Genomic DNA, 22,735 nt, shown 5'->3' with positions numbered 1-22,735 from the left:
ACTCCAACTCAAAAAAAAAAAAAAAAATCTAGCTGAAGAAAGAATGTCAGAACTTGAAGACCAGAACATGGAATAACCTGATCTGTAAAAGACATAGAAAGAAGACTCAGAAAGAAAGAACATGGCATAAAAGAGATGTGCCTTTATATCAAGAGACCAAACCTACATCTGATTGGTATCCCAGAAGAAGAAAGGGAAATGGAGAACACCTTGGAGCAAGTATTCCAGGAAGTAACCCAAGAAAATGTTCCCCATTTCTCCAGAGATGTGATCAGCCAAACACAAGAGATACAGAGAACCCCCACAAGAATCAAATGAGAGGACCAACACCTAGACACATAGTAATATACCAACACAAAGTAGGCACAAAAGAAAAAATCCTAAAAGCAGCAAGAGAGAAAGGTCAGACTACCCACCAGGGAAAGCCAATCAGAATAGCAGCAGACCTATCAGCAGAAACACCACAAGCAAGAAGGGGCCCTATATTCAAAATCCTCAAAGATAAACAATTTCAACCAAGAATTTCCTTAAAATCCTTCCCAGACATTCAATCCCTAAGAGATTATGCAACTTCAGACCAGTTCTACAGGAGACACTTAAAAAGGTATTGAGCACAGAAGAAAGAAAAACAAGAATGACCACATACTTCCCAAGAGAACAGCAGAGCACAGAATCAACAGAGAATACAGTACAACAAACTTGAAAACACACACATACATCATCCCCAAAGCCAAAAGAAAACAAGCAAAGAAAAAACTTTGTAAGAACCTCATGACAGGGATAAACAATCACATTTCATTAATCAACCTGAATGTGAATGGACTAAATGCACCACTGAAAATACACAGAACGGCAAACTGGATAAGAAACCATGAACCAATTATTTGCTGCATCCAGGAAATTCATTTTACCACAAGGGAGGCACACAGACTCAAAGTTAAAGGATGGAAAATGAGTTCCCAGGCAAATGGATCACAAAAGAAGGTAGGAGTTGGAATCTTAACATCAGACAAAACAACCATTAAGCTATCAAAAATTTAAAAAGATACAAAAAGACACTATATAATGATAAAAGTTCAATCCATCAACAAGAAATATTCATCCTAAACATATATGCACCCAACATAGGAGTATCAGCATTTATAAAGCAACTACTAAGTAAACTAAAAAAAGATACTGACTCTAACACTATAATAGCAAGGGACTTGAAAATCTCCACTAACAGCCCTAGATAGATCATCAAGGCAAAAATCAACAAGGAGATTCAGAATCTAAACTTGACTTTCGGCGAATTGGACTTAATAGATATATACAGATATTCCACCAAACTACCATGTAATATACATTCTACTCTTCACAACATGGAATGTACTCCAAGATCAATCACATCTTTGACCATAAATCAAGCATAAGCAAACTCTATAATACTGAAATACTGTTATGTACATTCTCAAAACACAAAGGAATAAAAATAAATATCAACACCAACAAAATTCCCCCAAAGCCCACAAAGACATGGACACTAAACAGCATGATGCTGAACAATTACTAGGTCAACACTACAGCATGATGCTGAACAATTACTAGGTCAACACTGAAATCAAAGCAGAAATTAAAAGATTCCTATAAACAAATGAAAATGAAGAAACATCTTACCAAAACCTCTGGGATGCCATGAAATCAGTTTTAAGAGGGGAATTTATATCTCTATGAGCACAATCAAGAAAATGGAAAGATCCCAAGTTGAGAGCCTAACAAATCACCCAAGGAAGGCAGAGAGAGAAGACCACCAAAACCCTAACTTTAGCAGAAGAATCCAAATCACCAAAATAAGAGCCCAAATATGGGACAGAGAAGACAAAAATATCATAGAAAACATCAACAAAACAAATAGCTGGTTCTTTGAAAGAATTAACAAGATTGATGAACCTCTAGCCAGAATGACCAAGAAAAACAGAGAAAAAGCCCAAATAAATACAATTAGAAATACAAAAGATCAAATCACAACTGACCCCAAAGAAATACAAAAGATCATCAGAGCTTACTATGTACACCTATATGGAAACAAATTTGATAACCTAAATGAAATGGAGGACTTTCTGACATCATACAACCTCCCCAGTTTGAAACAAGAAGACACTGAGACACTAAATAGATCAATAAAAATCCAGGAAATTGACTCTGTCAAACGAAAATCAACTACAAAAAAACTCCCTGGACCGGATGACTTTCCAGCAGAATTCTACAAAACGTACAAGGAGGAGCTGATACCAATCCTACTGAAAGTATTCCAGGCAATTGAGAAAGATGGAATTCTCCCAACATCATTTTATGAAATGAACATCACACTGATAACCAAACTGGGTAAAGATCAAGAGAGAGAGAGAGAGAGAGAGAGAGAGAGAGAGAGAGAACTACAGGCCAATATCCAATATCCCCTATAAACATAAATGCAAAAATCCTCAAGATTCTAGAAAATCAGATCCAAAATCACATCTCAAAAATCATCCACCATGACCAAGTAGGCTTCATCCCCAGAATTCAGGGCTGGTTCAACATTCGCAAGACCACAAATGTAATTAAATACATCAACAGATGTAAAAACACGAACCACATGATTATATCATTAGATGCAGAAAAAGCTTTTGATAAAATCTAGCATCCATTCTTGATAAAAACCCTCAAACACAGAAGTATGTTTGAGGTATAGAAGGAACATACCTCAAAATAGTGCCATCTACGATAAACCCACAGTTAACATATTGCTAAATGGACAGAAACTGGAAACATTTCCCCTGAAAACTGGTTCCCCACTGTCACCCCCACTGACAAAGTTCCCCACTGTCACCCCTCTCGTTCAACATTGTGTTGGAAATCCTAGCTAGGGCAATTAGACAAGAGAAGGAAATCAGGGATGTCCAAATAGGAAAAGAGGAAGTCAAGTTATCCCTCTTTGCTGATAATATGATTCCTATACTTTGAAAATCCAAAAGAATCTTTCACAAACCTGCATGCACTGATAAAGGACTTTGGCAAAGTCTCAGGGTACAAAATAAATGTACAAAAGACAGTTGCATTCTTATACTCCAACAACAAACAGTCAGACAACCAAATAAAAAGCACAATCCCATTCACAATAGCCACAAGAAAAATGAAGTACCTCGGCATCTTCCTAACCAGAGAAGCGAAAGACCTTTACAATGAGAACTACAAAACACTTCTCAAAGAAATTCAAGAAGACACAAACAAATGAAAAAATATTCCATGCTCATGGATGGGAAGAATCAACATCATTAAGATGTCCATCCTACCAAAGGCAATATACAGACTCAATGCAATACCCATTAAATTAGCAACATCACACTTCTCAGACCTGGAAATGACAATACAGAAATTCATATGGAAACATAAACACAAATAGCCAAAACAATCCTTAACAAAAGAAACAAACAGGAGGTATCACACTTCCAGACGTCAAACTTTACTATAAGGCTACAGTAATCAAAACAGCCTGGTATTGGTACAAGAACAGGTAATAGACCAAAGGAACAGGATAGAGGGTCCAGAAACAAAATCTCAATTTCTCAACCAACTCATCTTTGACAAAGCCTCCAACAACAACCACGGGAGAGAGGAGAACCTATTCAGTAAATGGTGCTGGAAAAACTGGCTGATCACATACAGAAGATTGAAACAGCATCCCTACCTATCACCATACACAAAAATTAACTCTAAATGAATCAGACCTAAACGTAAAACATCAAACTATAAGAATCTTAGAAAATACAGGAGACACCCTTATGGAAATTGGAACTGGCAACCAATTCCTGATCAAAATCCTAAGTGTCTACACTATAAGAAATTAGACAAGTGGGACCTCATCAAAATCATGAGCTTCTGCAAAGCAAAGGAAACCATGAAGAGAGCAGGGAGACAGCCCACAGAATGGGAAAAAAATATTTGCCAATGGCATATTTAACAAAGACCTAACATCTAGGGTCTATAAGGAACTCAAATGTGCTGAAAGGAAAAAAGCAAACAGCCCCATTAAAAAGTTGGCAAAAGATATGAATAGACATATCTCAAAAGAAGATATATGGGCAGCCAACAGACACATGAAAAAGTGCTCAGCCTCACTCATCATCAGAGAAATGCAAAAAAACCACACTGAGATACCACCTAACCCCAGTAAGAATGGCCATCATTAATAAAACAAACAACAACAGATGCTGGTGAGGATGCTGAGGAAAGGGAACACTTCTACACTTCTGGTGGGAATGAAAACTAGTGCAACCTCTTTGGAAGACAGTGTGGCAATTTCTGAAAGAACTAGAAATTGACCTATAATATCCAGCAACCCCCCTATTGGGAATATACCCAGAGGAACTCGAATCATTCTACAAAAAAAATACCTGCACATGCATGTTTGTTGCAGCTCTATCCACAATAGCAAAAACATGGAACCAGCCATGCTGCCCATCAAAGCTAGAGTGGATTAAAAAAAAAGTGGTACATATACACAATGGAATAGTATGCAGCCATAAATAAGGACAAACATATGAACCCTACAGCAACTCAGATGGATTTAGAATCTATCATACTCAGTGATCTATCACAGAAACAAAGAACAGAGTACCATATGTTCTCACTCATAAGCGGACCTTGAACAATTCTCACAATACTATAAGAAAGGGATTGGCAGTAGTGGGATACTGCCAGGGGAAGGGGGTTGTGAATGTAAGTTTAGGGAAACTGCCAGGAGAGGGAGGGACACACCTCATCAACAAGGGTAACTTCATAATGAACATTTGTATATCTAACTGTGATATGTACCCCATATCTTTAAAAAAAAAAAAAGAAAGAAAAAAAAGAAAACACTAAGTTCTCTAAATCACAAGAAAGCTAGTTTTAGAGAGTAAATCTGAGACTATTATTGGCAGGTGATCATATTTATCTAGTGTGATCGTGCATCTATTTGGGAATAGCAAATACGAGGAAGTGAAGCAAGAAGGTTATGATGATGACACTGATGATAATAATGATTATGATGACAGCGGTGACCACCACAACAACTATGGTAAGTCCCCTATATATGAACTTTCAAGTTACAAACTTTCAATAATGCGAATGTGCAATCACATTAGTTCATGTCCAGTCATGTGTTCACGTGTCTGGTATACATTGTCACATGTGTGCATCCTCTACAAGTGGTGGTGCTTTTGTGTAGTTTACTGCACAGTACTATAGAGAGTATAGTAAGTAGTACAGTATCTTTATTTTAGGTCCAGTATGTCTGGGAGCAAGCATAAAAGCGGTGGTGACATAGCTGGTATTGTATAGCTGTTTGTGTTAGTTGGATATCTAGGCTAGCTTTGTTGGACTTATGAACAAATTGGACTTGCAAACCCTCTCTCAGAATGGAACTTGTTTGTATGTAGGGGACTCACTGTATTATATACTGACTGCTTATAAAGTATCATACATTGGTCAAAATCAGTGAAGGTTTTTCAACCTTGGAACCACTGACATTCTGGGCCAGATAATTATGATGTAGGGAGTTGCCCTGTACATTAGAGGCTGTGTTAAACATCCCTAGCCTCTACCTATTAGATACCAGTAGCATCCCCCAGTTATGGCAACCAAAAATGTCTTCAGAAAATACAAATGTCCCCAGAGGGAGAAGGAGGAGGATAAAATTACCCCTGGCTGAAAACACTGAACTAAATGATTTACATGCATGATCTCCTCAAATCCTTACACTTATCCTGTGAAGCAGCACTATTATTTTTCTTCACTTTTCAGATTCTGAAGTATAGCGAGGACATTGTTGAAGGTCACATGGCTAGTAAGTATTGTTTCACCATACAAATTCCAGTATGTCTGTCTCGAGTCTGCATTCAATCATCATAATATATTGAAATATGAGTAGAAATGCATACAGTTAGAGAGGGCAGGGAATTTTCTGTTTCTCAGAATTACTTAGATGATGTGAGACTAGGTGAAAATCTTTGCAATCTATGAAGTACCATGCAAATAGAAAGGACTATTCTTTAATAGTATTTAATACTAGTAGAACAAATAATAAACAATATTTTACTTAGTAAGTGCTTTTAATTCACAGGATGATTTTAAAAAAAATTTTTTTGCCTCTCAGGGAAACTTACGGTCCACTGGAAGTTGTTTGTGTCTCTGGCTATCTCGCACAATACTGCCACCGCTGTCACTGGAGCTACTGTTCTGACGAGTTATACTTGCCGGGACCTTTGACACAGGGACAGGTGCTGGTGCAGAAGGTGGTAGAGGGACAGGAACAGGAGCTGGTGTTGGAGGAGGTGATGGAGCAGAGGGAGTATCAGTTGGTCGTGGACCATACTCCATCCTTTGTTTCTATAAAAAGACAAATAATTAACTTTAAAATTTAAAAATATAAACTAAGGCTAGAAAAACAAATTTTACTTTGATCGAACATTGTTGGCTAATTATTTGTAAACGTATTTGGAAATCCATAACAAATTTATCTCTAATCCTATATGATATAATGGTCATTAAACATAATCTTTTAAACATTTTACATATTTGCTCAGAGTCAAATGTAAGTTAAAAAGTCACAAGGATACAGCAACAAGAAATAGTGGTATTATAGTAACACACGTCAAGAAAACTAAATTTGGACTCAAGATCACACAAGACCAGGGTAGGTCAAAAGATTTCTGATTAATTTGTAATTTATTCTAACAATTTCTAATTGCACTGGAATTCTAAATGTCAATAGTATAAAGCATCACTTACTCCTTACATTAAAAGTAGAGTATATTTAAACATATCTAATTCTGCTGTTTTCAACAAATAAGTTTAAAATGTTGGTATGAAATTTTTCAAGGCATAACTCTTTCTGCTATAATTTTAATGCTAACATATTAAAATTAGAAATCTTCTTTGTTAAAATGAGAATGTTTTATGGTACAGTTGTGAAGGTAATGGTATGGTCTTTAACTAAATGTTTATGACTACAACTCACATATTCTAGAAAAAAGGCATGTGGAGATTTGTATTAAAACTACAAAATTTTTAATGCTTTTTTTAAAAACAGATTTTAAATGTGATAAAGTGCTTTACAATGATCTAAAAATCACAATTGCTAGGTTATTATAAAACTGTATTTGGGTATGTGTATATTTCTTATTAAATACACACAATAGTTAAAACTTTAAACCCAAACAAAATAATTTTAATAGACAATTACATTATAAGAGGTTCCAAATTCTCAAAAGGCATATTTTCTTTTTAGAATCAAATATACAGAGCAATGGTTTGTAACTGAGGTAAAGTTTAGATATGGTACTGGCACAATTTTAATTTTTCTAAAATTTAGGATTAGCATATAAAATGCAAGAAGACCTTTTGGTAATCTGGTCCTTTGATAAGAAAAGTATTTATTTTTAATTTCTAAATTGGCCCAAATATTAGGTAATATTGATTTTTAAGAGAGTCCTCCCCAATTTCCACAGAGACTAAGAACAAAAACACACCACACACACACACACACACACACACACCTTTTCAAAATTAAATCACTACTCAAAAACAACACACCAACCTTCATTGTTGTCACCTTCACAGCAAATTTAACACCTGTGGAAACCTGAGTGGGAAGGAGCCCTCAATTCTTTTCTGTTGTTTCTTTTAAAGCTACCACTCACCAAACAGTGGGGTAGAGAAAGTGGGAAGGGTATTATGCAAGGATGAAAATAAAACTAAAAGAGGTGTTTATAATGCTGGTAGATACTGGGGGGAGGAGGGCCGAGAGGAGAGAAGGAGGGAGGAAGGAAGGGAAAGAGTAGAGGGATAGGATTCTCAGAGTAGCCTTGGAGCTAAAAGGGGCAGAAACAGCGATTGCTAACGCCCTCAGTATTCAAGGCCTAGAAACATATCTGACATATTCAAAAACATATTGGACTGTATTCTCATTATCATACCCCACAAAACAATCTTCCTATATTTGAGCCAATAAATTATTTAAGCAGTCAAAATACACAGACATCACCAAAATGTAATACTTAGCACACACCAAAAGTCATCTGATCAATGTATGTGCAATGTTGCCTTGACAACAATGTCCTTTGCATGTAACTTCATGAAGGACTAAAGAATTATCATTAGTGTTTCAAAGTCAGAGTTTAAACTATTGTTTTTAAAGCTTAAGCAAACAAAAATCCCATGAGCTCTGCATTCCATGATTTGTGCTTTTGCTATCCATCAAATATGCAATACTATGAAAAACTAAATACACTGTGTTTTTGTCACAATCAAGCCTGAAGACAGGCTCACCAAATGTTCTGCACCACATTTCATTCATTATTGACACATAAGGCAACTTAATTAGTATGACCTAAAAGAATAGGTTTAATATATATATATGATGTGTGTATGTTTGATAAAAGTAAAGAAAACTCTATGAAAATTTATCATGAATTATATTTACTTGCATATTTTCCTTGTCTTCTCTTTCTGCCTTATGTTTCGAACCTCTGACATGAAAGTGGGGGGAAGTACATTTCCTGAATCATTATAACCTATTCTGAATGCCAACCAAGACAGTTTTACCATGGAAACTGGTTTGTAATTCTTGGTGCAGGTGAAACAGAACCAACATTGACTCTTGAAGTCCCTTTTCTGTGTCCCTTCTTAGCTTCTCTATTGCTCTTTACCTACCACGCAACTACTGTTCTTCTCTTCATTATTTCTGTTTCTTGACTAATTTTGGTTGAGGCTACAGAATTGATTATGCCAATGCACCCTCAATTTATGGAAAGTCTTGGAATGCAGAAGTGTATTCTGAATTTCTTCTCCTGAATGAAAGGTACTAAAGTTTCAAATACAAAAAAAAAAACAAAAAACAAAAAGAAAAGAAAAGAAGAAAAATCTGATCAACTCTTCTAGACTTTCCCAGTAATTATCACCTACAGTCTCACATCCCCACAAACTCTTCATTTGGGGCAAACTGGGATAGTTGTCAGCCTGGTGTGAAGCTACTTTAGTACAATAACTGTCACTTTCTGACCCTTGCCTGTGATCTTCCACAAATGTAAAGTTCTGCTTAAAACAAAGTCTCTCTTTTTGTCTGTCTTTCTCTGAAAGTAGTCAGAATTACTAGACCTCATAGGAAATTTACTTTTCTGTTGATAATTAGTTGGAATGAGTCACTTTTCCTTAGCAACTAAAGCTGAGTAGAAATTCTCAAGGATTAAAGAATGTTGTTGAAAGATAAACCCCTAATTCATACAAGATACTGCTTCAGAGGGGAAATTATGCAAGTAAGCCCAAAAAAGTCATTAAAATTGAACTGTTCTTAAATATTTAACCTACTTTGAATTAAACATTTTTTCTCTAAATTTTGTCTCTTTGGAACTCTGCAGTGAAAACTAAGCACAGCTGGAACATTTGGAGGGTGTTAAGTCCAGAGACTAAAATCCAAAAAATCATATTAAAAGAAGTGCCATGAGGGAACAAATGTGGGTTACCTCTGACAGCTCGCCAAGTAATTGCTATTGGAAAACGGAGCAAATCACATCAAATGAGAAAATTCACACAGGAGATGAAATTAAAATAATACCAATTATAATTCACATCAAATATCAAAAAATGTGAGTAAATTGGTTTTTGACAGTAAAATTACCTGCCCACAAATCAACTAGTGAAGGAATTTGTAAATATATATTTATTTTCTATCATTCTTATCTAGTCATGGAAAACTAATCATATAGATTATACTACAGTATAAACAGAATAGAGTATTTCAATAGTAACTACTTGTATATTATTGTTTAAATATTAATATATATAGGTTCATTTTATTCTTATAGCTGAAGAATACAATTAGTATGCATTAAACGTAAGACCAATTCTTTTCCTATAGCTGATTTTACAAAAGGAAATACTGTTACATCATGGCATAATTTTAGTTAGCTTTAATTTTAAACTTGTAAGTAGCCCAAACAAATACAGAACATTTTATAATTATGTACACATGCATTTTGGGCAGTAAACACATTATATACGTATACAAATACATATATGTTTTTAAGGTGGCTATTATTCAAATTATCACAAGAAATATCTAGGAAAATACCAATATATAAGGCAGAATAAAGAGTAAACATCTTTATCTAAAAACCATGCTTTAATTAACAGAGTCTTCTAAGATTATTTTTTTTTAATTTAAAAAAAACTGAATATTATCAGGAAGTTGGTCTGGCTGGAAGAATATAAAGGTACCTTTAATAAAACCACTCTCTGTCCAGCAGTATGTGAATGTCTTAACTGAGCTTAAAAAACAGAGCATTCATAACATGGGCTGAAATTAGTAGTGTTCATAGTATAGTAGTCATCTGTAGAAAATATTTCCTTTTTAGTTTAGGACTATTTAAACATGTATATTAAAAAACAAGAGAATTTTAGATCTAGGCCGAATGGTGGTGACCCCTTCTATTTCAAAGTCAAGCAAATTGGATCACTGAAGAATAAAATGCTCTAAGATCACACTGCCGGTTAGTGGTAGAACCAGGACTACCACGCTCATCTATCAATACCCAAGTTAGGACTTTTCCCACAGTATCTTAATATCTCTAGAAAATAGAGAAGATGGGATCCAAGACCATAAAGACCGGATATTCATAATTATTTCCATTGATAGACTAAGAATATCTATACTGATAATAATCACATAGACTTAATAATTATAAATAAATGAAAGACATCTTTAGTTGGGCCATTGGGTATAGAAGAAATAACAGCAGGGAAGGGATAGTTTCTGCTCCTGGCATACAGAACTGAAACTCTAAATGGCCAGTAGGGTAATTATAGTAAATGAAACAGTGACAATGTTAGAGGTCTGGGAATCAAGTCAAAAGAAAGATTAGGAAACTTTATGTGGCAAGTAGATTCCAGGTGGGGAGAAAGCACCCTGGATGTCCATCTGTTGCCCAGCTAAAATATGCTGAAGCCCTAGATTGCTATACAACAAAATGTTTTATCAAAAGACATTATTTCTCCATAATCTCTCATAAGCACTGATTTCCATTTCCCTGTGGTTCCACTGTGTCTTTTCTTATATTCAATATCTTTTGTAAATTCTTTATTATTCTCTCTTTTATTTTCAAATTTTGCTGAAGCCATGGGGGAAACACATTAGGTGGGAATGGTTGTCTTTAGAGAACTGTTAAAAATCACTTCAAATGTGAGGATATTAAATAGCCTGGACTCTCAGGGACGACAGGTGGCAATTCAACACCTCTTCACTTCTGGTGCCTGGTATGAGCATCCCTGCCATCAGAGCAGAAGCTCTGGCAAAAAAGTGTGTGAACAAAAGCTGCACTTGTGCCCTACACCCAGAAATTGCCACTATTTATATACATTTCTTTACGAGAAAAGAATAAAGGAATAAAAATAGGAGTCACAACCATGTCCACTTAAAAAAATATGTGGTATCATAGTGGACCTTGAACAATTATCATAATACTGTAACAAAGAGATTGGCAGTAGTGGGAAACTGCCAGGGGAGGGGAGGTGGGATTGGCAGTGAGGGAAACTGCTAGGGGAGGGAGGGGTACACCTCATCAACAAGGGTACCTGCATAATCAACGTTTGTATACCTAATCCTGAATTGTAGCCCACATCTTTAAAATTAAAAAAAAAATTTTTAAAGAAAGAAATAAAAAAAATGTGGTAACTTATAAAGATTACATGGAAATAATATACATCTAATTTTCTTATTTCCACCATTTATGAAACATTCAGTTTCTAAGTAAATCATATAATTTGGGTTTTTTTTTAATGGTTAAAAAAAAGCATTAAAGAATTGATAACATCCAAGGAATGGATACATAAGGCAAAAATTCAATACTAAGGATTGTGACTGATCAGATCTACTTTTATCATGGTATAATGCATGGCAAAGCTATTCTGAGTAAATGTCAATTTAAACATTCATATAGTGAACAAAACTATACGTCTACACAAAAAGAGATGACAACCTTTTGTAATCATTATTCCTTAGAACAGCAGAGTGCTTCAGAACACGGGTTCTGGATCCAGAGTGCTGGCTCTCAAGCATGGCCTACCCACAGCTGTGTAAATGTGGGCAAGTTATTTCTACTGTACCTTAACTCCCTATGTAAAATGAGCTTCCTTCACAAGGTTGTTGTGGGAATTAAACGAATTAGTGTCTGTGAAGTGCTTAAAAAATGCCTGGAACAGCACGAGCACTGGCTACTTCATTATCTACTTTGGAGTGTAATATCATCAGTATTATGAATGTGAAGCAAGCTTAAATAATGAACTATAGGTTGTTTATCTGCAACACAGTACAGGGATCTAGAACATTTTTGTTAGAGGAAGCAACTTTACATTTTTGTCAAAGTTTTGATATCACTGATGGAAGAGGCAGATGGAAGGGAAGACAGTATGTGGGCTCTATCCGAGGAGGAGAGAGAGGGTCGCTACTGTTAATGCAGAGGCACACAGGAAAGAGCAAATTCAGGGCAGATGACTTGGAGACTTCATGCCGTACAGCAGATTTTTACAAAGGCTCTGCTTGGTGCCAGACTATCATTCTTTTTATCAAGTACAAGATGCTGGCATTCAATAAATGTTTGTAGAACGAGTGTATCAAAAAAATAAAGTAAGACATAAAATTGTAATCCAGTAGAGTTTTATAAGGTTAGGATATTAGGAACACTGGAATCTACATAAATATGGTGGTATCGTTATTGTCATTTGGAAATAAGTTGCAAGATTTTTCCTTAAGCATTTTAGAAAAAGGTAACAGGTGACACTGTTGTAGAGATATAAAAATGACTAGCACATTTTCAAGGATGTTTTCTTTTTTAAAAAAAGTTTTCTTTTTAAAAAATGTTATAAATGCTCTGAAAATAGAAATTCTTTTTGAGTAGGATTTATGCCAGATAGCAGACAGCAAAGCAGATTGTCAAGCTTGTTTATTAAAATTTTACAAAGTCTTAGTGGTTTTGTTGAGTTCAGCCCAAACTTCAAGATGTGTTAAAAAGCAAGTTGTTTTTAATATATTTTAAAAGTAGGGCCCTCAACCTAAATACCATACACAAACATACATACACGGAGACCTTCTATACACATTTCTACATGTACTACTGTACTTATAGTTGCATCTAGAAATTTTCATAAGACAGATAGTGTTAAAAAGTTTAAAAGGAAACAGCCAAAGTAGGCAATCCCCACGAGAACAATTTTCTATTTACATAAAGTGGTAAAACAAACTCCAAAAACTTGTGAACACTTAAAAACAATTCTTGGTTGTGCCAAAGTTGACCAAAAAAAAAAAAAAAAGATGAAATTCTGATGAAGAAAGAAAAAATAGATTTGATATTCTCCAAAAGTATTCTCCCTTATCATAGGCGTTAATAATTTTCGTTTAATTTTAGACAGAAGTAATCTTTCAACAGAAAAGTCAACTTATGGCTCAAGCCAGGAATTAGAATTAAAGAAAAAGACAAGACTGAACAGGACAACAGAAACAGGAAAAGGTAAGAGACATTACACTCCTTAGGAAATGTCAGGCAGGAGAAAATACTTGTAATTTATATTATTTGCAAATTTAAGAATCTTATTTTATAGAAGTTTGCCTATTCCTAGCAACCACACATTCAAATAAAAACAAATTTGGAGAACTGTTTTCAACACTTAATATATTAACTCTCGGCTCTGCTCACATATGGGAATTAGAGATGTCCTTTGTGAACAGAGCTTCTCATCGCTTATTGTGAACTGAATATTATTCTAAAAACAGCTGATACAGCTCAAAGGTTGTGCTTTAGGCATATGTTTCAAGCACACGCTGTATGACTCTAACGAAAGAAAATGATGAACTGGCATTCGTGAGCCAGACAGAAACATTATGTTAGGTAGCTACATCTCAAAATCAGAAAAGCAGAAACTGAGGAAAGAAAAAAGTGTAACAACTACGTTTGACAGTTCACTCCAAAAACTCATGGGAAATAGAGGAGACCATACCTTGAATAATTCAAACTCCTTCTTTGGCATCAACAGCTATGGACGAATGATGAACACAAAATAAGTACATAATCTGCAAGCAAACCAGGCCAGCCAAAACATTTTAAGCACAGCAAACAATTCCCTTTGCCATCACTTCAAGTGATTGAGACACAGAGATGATACACGAATTCTTTATTTTAAATGCTTGATTCTAATAAGGTCAAGTCCTTTCGGGTAGGTACAGGACATACACGAAGTTTGGGTGTCACAAATCATCATGGCAGCATAAGTATATCACAATTCTAGGTTTGGACAATTTGTATTTTATTGAACTTACACCTTGCATAAAAATTAACCATTTCACTGCATATTCTGTATAACTTCTACTCAGACTCATGACATTGTTATGAGGTCAGATGTAATCTTTTTCTCAAAACTCTGAAAATTAAAAGAATTCCTCCTGGGGAAATGAAAAAGAAGCCATCCCAGGTTCAGAGGCTGTATATGAGAAAGCACATCCATTCAGTTCCTGTTGGCAGACCCGACTCTAGAGAGCCTGTCACAGGTCTTAAAAATCCCAAGAGTTTAACAGCAAGTGAATTCAGACGTCAGGGTGAATACGATGACTAGAGTCACTGAAATCCTGAAAATGTGGCATAGGCCTCAAGGATTATTCAATAGTCAAGAAGAGAGACCCTACCTATCTAATCACAATATCTAATAGTATCATAATATTATATGTACATTTTAATCTTAAAATCAAGAGAGGAAAAATAGTACAATCCAACTGAACAAGGATTCATGTATTAATGTAAGAAGAATAAGCACAAGTTCAGGGCTGGTCAGTGGCAGAACTTTTGAGAGAATCTGAAGGCAGATGCTGATGACAATGAACTGTAGACACCCCAGCCACTGTCTTGGCACCATTCTCTATCAAGAGGAAACTACTGATGGATAGGAGTGCAATGAGCAAAAGACAGACATACTATTTTTCCAAATATTAGAAATATTATAGATTGTGAAAAGAAGGATTCAGAGAAAAGTCACTTACTGCCAAACATTTTGAACAATGTCCTGAGGTAAATCAGAAAATATATATGTAATTTTTCCCTATGTCTCTCACCATTTCCCCCCAATTACTTAAGAAAAGAATATACAACCAATTAAAACTCAAAATGATCAATATGGGGGGGGGACACAAAAAGAAAATCAGAATTATTTTTTGGAGGGCAAGCCCCTTGCAGTACAGGCCTCTCCCACTAGGTGAATATTCTAGGAACTCACTACCATGAGTGTATCAGTTAGTGTTGTGAGAGGCTGTGTTCAACTTCAGTGAATATTTTTTTTGGAGATTCTTTCAAGGCATTTGCCCATTTCATGATGGGTGATTTACAAGCATACGTGCCCATACCACGTTGAGTTTTTAGCAGTTTTTGACCAAAAATGGCATGACCCCCATACCCCACCCTCCCAATTCACCCAATCTCACCCCAAGTGACTTTTTTGGTTTGTTTCCCTGGATTAAAACAAGTTCTTAAAGGAAAACGTCTTGCCAATGTTAAAGAGGTGAAACAAAAAATGACCGAAGCTCTAAAAGGCATCAAAATTGACGAGTTCAAAACTGTTTTGAGCAGTGGAAAAAGTGTCTTGATACATGTATTGCATCAAACAAAGCGCATTTTTAAGGTGACTGAAGTTTAAACATGTAAGAATAAACACACAATTTTTTAATTAATAAATTCTGCTTCTAGGAGGTTCCTCCTCATATACAAAGATATCTATTTCCTGTTTAAGAGTGATATATTTGTGGGCTACCCTCTTTCAGGTCCCCTCCTGCTGCAGGAGCTTTTCTGTCATCTTAATAAACTCCCACTTCCAAAAAAAAAAGTGATAAATTTGTAAATATTACATTTTGCTAAGAAATCATGATCACCTGTATGGTATGTGTATAAGGGGGATCAGCACGGCCCAATCCAGATTCTGAAGTTCTCATAATATCCAAAATGTTATTTGGCACAAATCCAGAGTCTCCACTTGCATTTCGAACTTTCCACCATTGCTTCCGATCATCAAGTATCTGTCACATGCAAGAAAATAAAGGTATAATTTCTATATAAACTCCAATCTAAGGGCTGGGTACAGTGGCTCAGGCCTGTAATCCTAGCACTTTGGGACAAAATCAGCCTGGGCAACATAGTGAAACCCTGCCTCTATAAAAGAATTTAAAAATTAGTCAGGTGTGGTGGCATGCGCTTGTAGTTTTAGCTTGGGAGGCTGAGGCAAAAGGATCACCTGTGCCTAGGAGGTCAAGGCTGTGGTGAGCCATGATCATGCCACTGCACTCTAGCCTGAGTGACAGAGTGAGATCCTGAATCAAAAAAAAGGTAATCCCTTCAGGTCCCCTCCCATTGTGAGAGCTTTTCTGTCCTCTCAATAAATCCTGCTATCTAAAAAAAATAAAAGAAGGAAAGAAAGAAAGAAAAAGTCAGTCTATGAAGGAAGGTCACTAGACTTCAACCAAGAAAATTTTCCACTTCTGACAAATTGACTCAGCATCAATATATTATTGATTGGATGATTTTTAGGAATTACACTAAGAATTACATTTACTAGTATTGAGTAGACACAGTATCATTCTGGTGAATTGACCCAAAGAATGTATCTGTATTATTTGAAGTACTTAGCACTAATTTGATTCTCTTAGAAAGTCCTATTGTCTCCATTTTGGATATTTTTATATATATATATATATATAATTTTTTTAACAAAAATGTATTGATCATTCACCTTATATATTCAAGAAGATGAACTCTTAACAATAACCTAACAAAGAGACTTAGGTGTCATGGTAAACTATCCCAATACCAATAGCTCACTGCTGAGTACATGTATGCAAGAATACTAGGATAAAAGAAGAAAATGCTTTCTTTTACATTTTATATGCATCTACATCTAATCGATAACTAGCCTTGATTTTAAAATGAATAAATCCCAGAAGAAGAGAAAGGGCAAAGGACATAGCAAAGTAAGCTGAGACAGCCACCCCCATCCCCCTCCCACCAAAATAGATACAGGTATATTTTAAAGCTACCCCTTTAGAAGGGGTATCCATCTACCCCTTCTAAATTGATATAGGTATCTCTAATATACCATATCTTCAGTAATATAATACTTAAGAATACTTTCTTGACCTCAGCATTTCTTTGAGGAAGGTTTAGCTATAAATCAAAAGAGGAATATAAGAAATATATTTTATTAAGAGTATAAAAAAGGTAAAGTTCTATTACCTCTAAAATATCATCCTTTAAAACTGAGAGCTCACTGTTGTTCCTTGCCACAAAGTCATATTTGGATTTGGCATATTTCTTGGACTGTGTTTTGAGTAGGTCATAATTTCTATAAAAAGAAAGAAAAAAGTTTATTATTCTGCTAGTTCTTCCTGAAGGATGAAAGCAAAAGTAAAATATTAAGGCAAGCCAAATCCTACCAGAAAACCTTCTGAGAAATTATAGAAGTTTAGTTTTATTATATTTTATAGAATATGAGAAATAAAAACAATGTTGGAATTCTTACTATTAAAATGAAAAAATTATGGCTATGGCAAAAAAAAAAATAAGGCAAAATCACAAGTCTAGTTAATACTGAGCCCAATCTATAATCCAACTTTTGTGTACTAAATATGCATAATGGATATTGTTTTGTTAATTAGCATCTCTATCATAAAAGAACTAGGATAAAGATAAATGTATTTTTCATAAAATTTAACAACACTGAAGATAATTTACAAAATGGCAATTTAAGTTATATGTTGATTTCACTAATTCAACAATGTCTCCAATTCATAACCAAATATATAAATTTAATAATTATGACTAAATATCAAGTTTTAGGAAAGCTTTACCCAGTTATTTAAGTTGCAAGGGAAGGTATGCAGGAAGCAAGAATAATAACACTTTCAAATAAGTAAGTAAATTTAACTCACTAGAAACTTTTGTTAACATTAAAAATAGGTATGTGGGCCCTGTAATTTTTTTAAGTGTTCCTCTAATTATTAAATGAGTACTAATAGATTTAGCAATATAATTAAAAATTATTTTATATATAACATAATAAAACTTGAAGCATTAAAAACGTATATTGTCATCATATACTTCAGCCACAAAATAACTTTAACTCTTCTTCATTAGTTTTTCTCCCTAGCCTTCTCTTCCATTTACATTCCCTCATTTTCTCACACCTCTCTACAAGAAATAAAGCAGAGAGGGACTAAAGATGTTTGGTCAACCTTCCTCTGTCAAGTGGCCATTCTTTCTGCTGCCTATCAAATTCTCTGGAATGTTGAGTTACATCAGGCCCTGCAGGACAGTTGTAGCCATAAGCATCCTTTTATCACATGTTTTTGCTACCTCCTAGGTAGTAACTCCATTGGAGAAGAGGGGCAGGGACAAAGAAAAAACATGACCTGTACAGCACAACTTATACATAAGCATAGCTGATTGGTTATTTTTAGTGCATTAAAAAAAAAAAAATAACAGACTGGTTAAAACAGTGACATTATGGCCAAATAATTATTGAACACTATTAATAACAGTGATTTTAAAACAGTGTTCCATGAATTTCCCACCTCTCTCCCTACCAGAATAGCTCTGCTTTTATCTATTTGATTCGTATTTAATCTATTAAGATTTCATTATGGAGATAAAAGATTCTGGTCGGGCTCGGTGACTCAGTCTGTAATCCCAGCACTTTGGGAGGCAGAGGCGAGTGGATTGCCTGATCCCGTGGATTCAAGACCCGCCCGGGCAACTTGGTGAGACCTCATCTCTACAATAAATTAAAAATTAACTGAGCATGGTAGTGCACGTCTGTAGTTCCAGCTACTTGGAAGGCTGAGGCGGAAGGATTGCCGGAGCCCAGCAGGTTGAGGCTGTGGTGGCCGGGAGCGTGTCACCGTACTCCAGTCTGGGCGACAGACTGAGACTTCAATTAAAAAAAAAAAAGATTCAAATACCCGAAAAGTTAGGAAAACAGTTGTTTTCAGTTTTTTATCTTTCTTTCCCATGTTCCTCTCCCCTATGATCTGGAATATAATCACTATTAATAATCTAGCATTATGAGTCCTATAACAAAGAACAGAATAACTTATCTGAGTCAGTGAGTTAAGAAGAAAAGTGTGCTGCATTTGCATTTGTAGTCTTTTCTATCTTGCATGCCTCAGAAATGTTTACTCAGCATATGTATATAAAGTGCTTTAGAATTTCTAAATCTTTATGGCTTAGTTTCTTGCCTTCCATAGTTTAAACTTAGATATGACAATGACCATAGTTATCAATTGGAAAATTACAATTTGTAATTTTTTGGACATACCTAAGTTTCTTAAACAATATATAATGTATCAAACTGTATGGATCTGCTTTGGATTTGGAATAATAGATATACCACTTGATATAGAACAGATGTGGAAACAGCAATAATATGAGAACTTCTCTAAAACACCAATTGCATCTGAACAGCAGTAAACAATAAAACTGAAAGGTGCAGCCTCTATATTTGACAAATGGTCTACCTAATAAAATGCTCACCGGGCTCGGTGGCTCAGCCTGTAATCCCGCGCCTTTGGGAGGCTGAGGTGAGTGAATTGCCTGAGCCCGCGAGTTCGAGACCCGCCTGGGCAGCAAGACCTAATCTCTACAATAAATCAAAAAAAATCAGCCGGGTGTCGTAGCGCACGCCTGTAATTCCGGCTACTCGGAAGTCTGAGGCAGAAGGATTGCTGAAGCCCAGCAGGCGAGGCTGCGTTGGCCAGAAGCGGCCACTGCACTCCAGTCTGGGCGACTTAGTGAGACTCCAACTCAAAAAAAATAAATAAATAAAAGCTAATTTTCCTGAACAATGAATATGCTGCATATGGTAGCTACTGCAATTCTGACATGTTATAGAGTGTAAGATCAAGAATAATAATTATAAAAACAAATCCTAAACCTCTGTGTATTTCAACTTTTAGACTACAACTTTCAGATTGTTTTTGCAATAATGATAACACATTTTCTCAGCAACACAGAACATCAATAGTCCCAGTCTCTATTTAGTTCAGCTAAGAAATGAGATTCATAAGAACAACTGAGGTATAAAATCTACCCACCACTCAATGTATTTTTTTAGAAATTCTTTCTCTGTCTAATTTTGACCACTTTACAGTTACCAGTCCTTCATGGAATTTCCTTCACTACATTCCACTTAAATTTCCTATTTATCAAAAGTTACTAAAATAAACCTTATGAAATTCACTACAGCCTTCTCTGAATAAGGAAAAAAATTGTTAAAATAAATGTCCCTTATATCACCTATCCTATTCTGAATAAAGTTCCATGAGATAAATATTTTTGAGAATTTTTTAGTAGGAAAAGCACTGTTTATCCCAATGAACTGATAGATAATCCATTTCCTAATGATAGCAAATGATTATGTTTCTCTTTTTGCTCTGACAGAAATCTTAAAAACAAATTTGAAATTTAATCATAGTGTCAACTCTTATTATTCACAAAGTTTAATTCTTATCCTCACTCTTAATTTCTTAATTTTGTATTTTATTTCATTGATAATAATATTATTAATAATGTTATTTTAACTGTATAAAATTTAAGTGAGCTACCTGAATCCATTTTAGAAGTAGATAAGGTACAAATATATAAACAAATCAATACTTCAAAAGTACACTCTCCTGATAGTCTATAAAGATCATAAAGATCAAGGTAACTTTTTAAAAGGCTTTGTGGTTAGATGCCCAAAATAAATGGCAGAGGTTATTCCATCAGTAATACTATTCCTTATAGATTTGCGGGTGAAGGACCAGGAGGTAATGACTCTGAAATGTCTAATACATCCATTCCTATTCAACACAGTACTGGAAGTCCGAGCCAGAAGAATTAGGCAAGAGAATGAAGTAAAAGGTGTCCACATAGGAAAAGAAGTCAAATAATTTATCTTTGCAGATGATATGATCCTATTCCTCAGAAAACTCTAAAGATTCCACCCAAATACTCCTAGACCAGATAAACTTCAGTAAAATTTCAGAATACAAAATTAATGTTAAAAAAAAGTAGCATTTCTATACCAATAACATTCAGGTTGAGAACCAAGTCAAGAATATATAGTCACATAAACATAATACCTAAGAATACATCTAATCAAAAGGTAAAGATTGCTACAATGATAACTACAAAGCACTTAAAAAAAAACACTTAAAAAAATCATAGATGACACAAGCAAATGGAAGAACAATCCATGATCATGTATTGGCAGAATCAATATGATTTAAAATGTCCATAATGCCCAAAGCAATCTAAAGAGTCAACATAATCACTATCAAACTACTGGCATCATTTTTCATAGAATTTGAAAAAACAATTCTAAAATTCACATGGAACCAAAAAAGAACCCATATAGCCAAAGCAATCCTAAGTAAAAAAGAACAAAGCCAGAGGCATCACGTTTCAACCTTACTTTCAACTTTACTACAAGGTTAGTACTATGGTAACCAAAACAGTATGTTACTAGTACAAAATAGACACATAAACCAATGGAACAGAATAGAGAACCCAGAAATAAAGCCACTCTCCTACAACCAAATGACCTTTGACAACATCAATAAAAATAAACAATGGGGAAAGGGCCCCTGTTTAATAAATGGTGCTGGGAAAACTGACTAACCAAATGCAGAAGAATGAAACTGAACTTCTATCTCTTTTTCATGTACAAAAATTAACTCAGGATGAATTAAAAACTTAAACGTATGACCTCAAACTATAACAGTTCTAGAAGAAAGCCTAGGAAATACTCTTCTGGACATTGACCTAGGCAAAGAATGTATTACAAAGTTCACAAAAGCAAATGTAGCAAAAACAAAAGTTGACAATTGGGACCTAGTTAAACTAAAGAACTTCTGCATAGCAAAAGAAACTATCAACAGAGTAAAAAGACAACCTACAGAACGAAAGAAGATATTTGCAAACTATTTATCCAACAGAGGACTAATATCTAGAATCTATAAGGAACCTAAACAACTAGACAAGAAAAAAATCTCCATTAAAAAAAAAAGTAGGCAAAGGACATTAATGATATTTCTCAAAAGAAAGCATCTAAGTGGCCAACAAACATATGAAAAAATGTCCCACATCCCTAGTCATCAGAGAAATGCAACTCAAAAACACCATGAGGCACCATGTCACACCAATCTGAATGGCTATTAGTAAAAAGCCAAAAGGCAACAGATGATGGTGAGGTTGTAGAGAAAAAGGAATGCTCATTCATTGTTGGTGGGAACATAAGGTAGTTCAATCCCTGTGAAAAGCAGTTTAGTTCTCAAAGAACTAAAAATGGAATTACCATTTGACCCAGCAATCTCATAACTGGGTATATACCCAAAGGAACACAAATTGTTCTACCAAAAAGGCACTTGCACTCATTATGTTTATCACAGCACTACACACAATAGTAAAGTCATAGAACCAACACAGGTGCCCATAAACAGTGGAATGGATTTTAAAAATGTGGCATGTATACACCATGGAATACTACACAGACATAAAAAAAAAAAGAGTGAAATCATATCCTTGGTAGCAGCTAGAGATCATTATTCTAAGTGAATTCAGAAAACAGAACACTTAGTATTACATAGTCTCACTTATAAGTGGGAGCTAAAGACTGG

The 22,735-nt window shown here is 35.0% G+C and overlaps 1 protein-coding gene across 1 annotated transcript in view; it reads right to left on the bottom strand.

The window, feature by feature from the left end:
• EPS8 (epidermal growth factor receptor pathway substrate 8) overlaps positions 1 to 22,735 on the bottom strand; it is a 192,493-nt gene that overhangs the window by 13,671 nt on the left and 156,087 nt on the right. Inside the window, exons 16-18 of the mRNA XM_008067532.2 lie at positions 17,316 to 17,424; positions 15,962 to 16,105; positions 6,165 to 6,387 (exon numbers count right to left, since the gene is read on the bottom strand). Coding sequence (XP_008065723.1) covers positions 6,165 to 6,387; positions 15,962 to 16,105; positions 17,316 to 17,424 — 476 coding nt within the window. The remainder of the gene's footprint in view (positions 1 to 6,164; positions 6,388 to 15,961; positions 16,106 to 17,315; positions 17,425 to 22,735) is intronic.

Source organism: Carlito syrichta, unplaced genomic scaffold (assembly GCF_000164805.1).
Source record: "Carlito syrichta isolate Samal-C Ts95f unplaced genomic scaffold, Tarsius_syrichta-2.0.1 Scaffold309689, whole genome shotgun sequence".
NCBI classification, from domain to species: Eukaryota; Metazoa; Chordata; class Mammalia; order Primates; family Tarsiidae; genus Carlito; species Carlito syrichta.
Note: the sequence above shows the minus strand (reverse complement) of the source record. Positions and strands in the feature narration are given on the sequence as shown.